This window comes from Silene latifolia, chromosome Y (assembly GCF_048544455.1).
Source record: "Silene latifolia isolate original U9 population chromosome Y, ASM4854445v1, whole genome shotgun sequence".
NCBI lineage: Eukaryota > Viridiplantae > Streptophyta > Magnoliopsida > Caryophyllales > Caryophyllaceae > Silene > Silene latifolia.
Genome location: NC_133538.1, coordinates 197,043,581 through 197,047,362, shown reverse-complemented (window position 1 = coordinate 197,047,362; position 3,782 = coordinate 197,043,581). Strand labels below are relative to the sequence as shown.

General features: G+C 37.6%; 1 protein-coding gene across 1 annotated transcript; it reads right to left on the bottom strand.

The window, feature by feature from the left end:
- Positions 1-253: 253 nt before the first annotated feature.
- Positions 254-2,999, bottom strand: LOC141626244 (exocyst complex component EXO70C1-like). The gene has a single exon (XM_074440165.1). It carries the CDS (start codon positions 2,810-2,812, stop codon positions 731-733), a length of 2,082 nt encoding a protein of 693 aa, XP_074296266.1. The 5' UTR covers positions 2,813-2,999; the 3' UTR covers positions 254-730.
- Between the last annotated feature and the right edge of the window lie 783 nt (positions 3,000-3,782).

Genomic DNA, 3,782 nt, shown 5'->3' with positions numbered 1-3,782 from the left:
TAGGTATTTTGCTTTCCCTCCATTAAAACTATAATTTCAAACTAATTGGAAATAAAGGGCAATTTAGGAACTTAACATTAATTAATTAATTGTAAATATAAATTAATTGTAACAATAATATCCATTGGCAAATAATCTTTAAACTTCACGTTTTTTTTTATGATTGTTCTTGATTCACATTGACAAATTCATCCCATCAATGGACAAAAAGATTGCAAAATTGACGATGAATTCATTGTTTGCTCAATTCTTCTTTTAGAAAGATCAATCTCATACATATATTGGAATTATTAAAGGAGGATGTAGACATGTAGTGTATTAATGGGCCGGAAGATCGATAAGCATAGTTTCATAGCTTTGCCGCAAGATCCATTAAACCTGATATAGTGATGAATCTGATGATACATTGATGACGATGGAGAATAGTTTGTTATGATATGTAATTATATAGATTAATTTTAATTAGTATATTTGATTATTAGAATAAAAGATTATGAATTACGCTCTTACCCTACGATGTTGGCGCAAAACCGAAAACTACTTTACTAATTTTTATATTTTTTTAATTAGAGTGTTACCAAAATTCGGTACACCTGGTGTCGCCCTAGCGGCTAGCACTCCCCTTATAATATTAATAATCATATAACAAAAAAAATAATTAATGTTAGTTCAAAATGGAAGAACTTGCTCTTTCCTCACCTTTGTTACCTTCCTTTAAAAATGCATGGGACTAGTTTTTCCTCCTAGCTACAGATGAATGGGAATTCTGGTTCCCATCAAATAATCCTTCTATTGTCGACTCAATGTCTTCTGGCTGATACTTGATGTACTTCTCCGACTGCCTTCCTGGGGTAAAGTACTGGCCGAACCTTGCCAAGAAAGACCGATAAGCCGGAATCATTACAGCTGAGATAGATACTCGAAGCTCCGATTGAAGCTGCTCATCACTCACTACCCAACAACTTTGTGTCTTATGGATATCATCAAACATCTGGTTAAAACTCTTAAACCTCTCTTTCAAAACTAGCTTCTGGACCTTTCCATTCACCTGCAATCCTTCTTGGTTCAAGCTTTGTAGCACTCGGCTCCACGTCTCTCTTTGGTAGCTTTTATGGTACCCTCTCAAATCGGACGCTCTCTTCCTACGATAAGTGTTCCCGACCAGCTCATGTATCTCCGCAGATTCCTTCATCTTTTGGAGAATGTATCTTCCGTTGTTCATTAAGAATATGAACCTTAACGAGGGGTCTTTATATAGTTGAGACTTGGCCTCGAGATTCTCATCCAAGAGGTTCATGATAGTCATGAGCTCTAAAGCAAATGGCATTTCTTTCAACCCCGTTTCTTTGTCGTTTTCATTATGGTTGTTACTTTCCCCATATTTATATCTTTGTTCGTGTGCTTTCGAGTGTTGTTCGGTGTTGTGATGGAGGGAAAAAACCTGCTCTAGTGTCTCTTTAAAATCACAAGCATACCTCAGGTAGTTCATGGTGTACCGGGTCAAGGGATGGACAGCCCCACTTGGATTCACGTTCTTAGAAACATCGTTCTTGATCGAGTTCTCAAGGTCACAAAATATGCATACAGCGGACTCGCCTAGCCTACGTTTTACCGAGGACAACTCAGATCTCAGCTCATTAGCACATTCATTGGAACACAACTTGTCTAATGCAGACATGAGCTCGGTCAATGTCTCATAAATGTCAAGCACCTTAAAGAGCCTTTCAGCAGAGCGCTTGGTCATTGATATTGCCTCTACAAAGTTGAGGAATAGAATGACCGTAGACCTTATCAGGTTGGAGAACATTGCCTCGCTAATCGAAGGGTGCTCGTCAAAGAAAACAGAGTCACAAAGCCTCTTCTCACCTGGCAAGAGGACCTTAGCAACATACTTGACAACATTGATCCAATTACCAATGTGGCGTTCTAAAGACTCCCATTGCATTTTTTGTACATCATCGGTGCTTACTTTATCTAATCCATGAATGTTCATCGCTTCCTTGAAAGCGTTTCTTCTCGCAATGCTATACACCTGGCAACATTCTGTTTCATACCCGACAGAAATCATTACATTGGCTATGCTCCTCATGTTGACTATGTTCTCCTCGGAAATTCCAGGATAATTGTCTCCCTCCTCTTCTTTGGCTCGTTCTTGGTCCTCTGAACTTGTTGCTCTAGAATGCTTTGATGATTTAGGCGTTTTGGAGGTATGGTTTGTGGCAAACTCCAAAATGATCCGAAGCTCCTCTTCTAAGAAAGACATGGCTCGTTGGACAGCAAGTGTCGTTAAGCTAAGGGACGCGCTTACCTCTTTATTTGAAGCAAATTTGGCTAGGATGTTTGATAATTTTGCCACCCGGCTTACGACATTCAACAAAGAGGTATCTTGTTTGCTATCAACTCCGAATTTTAATGGAGAGTCCCCTCCATCATACTTGTCAATCTCCAACTGGACCATCTTAGAAATTTTCTCTACTGATTGAGGAATATTAGAGAGATTTGAGACATCCTCGACTGATGAAAGGTTTTTAATGAAATCATCTATCTCCTTGAAAACCTCATTTTGAGTTGTCCGGTGTTCTCTAGAATCACCATTTCCTTGAATCTTTCCATGACATTCAGAAACTTTGTTATTGGTGGTAAGATTCCATACCGCATCAATGGAGGAAAAGGTTCTTCGAGGAGGAGGTTGGCGACGATCAACAAGCGCACTAAAGCTAGAGGATTTATTAAGAAGGATGGCCTTTTCTGCCTTAGATAGTCGACGGTCATTAAAACTTATCGACTTGGCCGGAAGAGGATTTTTCTCCATCTTGCGGTCAAGCTAGCTTATTTTAAACTAATATTTTTTTATCAATGAGGGAGGTGATCAATAGATCAAGAGAAAAACAACAAAAGAAAAGTAAGAGAGAAAAAGGGATAATTGAGAAAGAGGAAAGTAAAGAAGCGAAAATGGAGGAATAAGTGTGTATAAGAAGGGTGGCTATTATTGTAGTTTGGAGATAATGGGATCTTATTAACTAAAAGAGAGGTGTGCGTTAATTTTGGAGGGGAGATGGGCAAAGGTGAGCAGAATATGTTTGGTTCAAATAAAAAAGTATGAGGTATGAGTTTGGAATGAGTCAAATCCATATCAAGTGTTGTTTGAGATTTTTAGGGGTTTCATACCCATACCTCAAACCCATGAGATATGGGTTTCGTGTACGCAAGGAGGAGGATGAGTATGAGATTGATACCCATGGGTATCAAATTAGAATGAGTAAAACATGTGAACAAAAATTATGGCATATTGTAAATAAAAATTTTATATACTTATTTGAGCAAAAAAATTATTTTCATGATTTTATAAAATCAAAAATTATTATTTAAAATATACTCCCTCCTATTCTTAATAATCCTCCCCTTTTATGGAGGGCACCAGAATTAAGGGAGAGGAGTATTATATGGTAAAGTATTGTAGTGGGGTAGGAGATTGGAGAGAGGGAAGGTATTGTGTGATTAAAATAAGTATTGTTGTGGGGTAAGGTGATTAAAATAAGTATTGTTGTGGGGTAAGGTGATTAAAAATAAGATAAAGTATGAGTATTGTGGGGTATTGTTGTGGGGTGAGGTGATTAAAATAAGTATAAAATTTTGTCAAATAAGGAAATAGGGAGAGTATTGTGAATAGACGAAAAAAGAAATAGGAAGAGTTATTTAGACTAGGAGGGAGTATTATTTTACATATTTCAACTCCAACCGAGTTTCAAACACATCCCGCTTACAATTGAAACAAACACGGG

Excerpts from the sequence above, each read along its gene's own strand:
- LOC141626244 (XM_074440165.1), bottom strand. The coding sequence starts at position 2,812 with ATGGAGAAAAATCCTCTTCCGGCCAAGTCGATAAGTTTTAATGACCGT.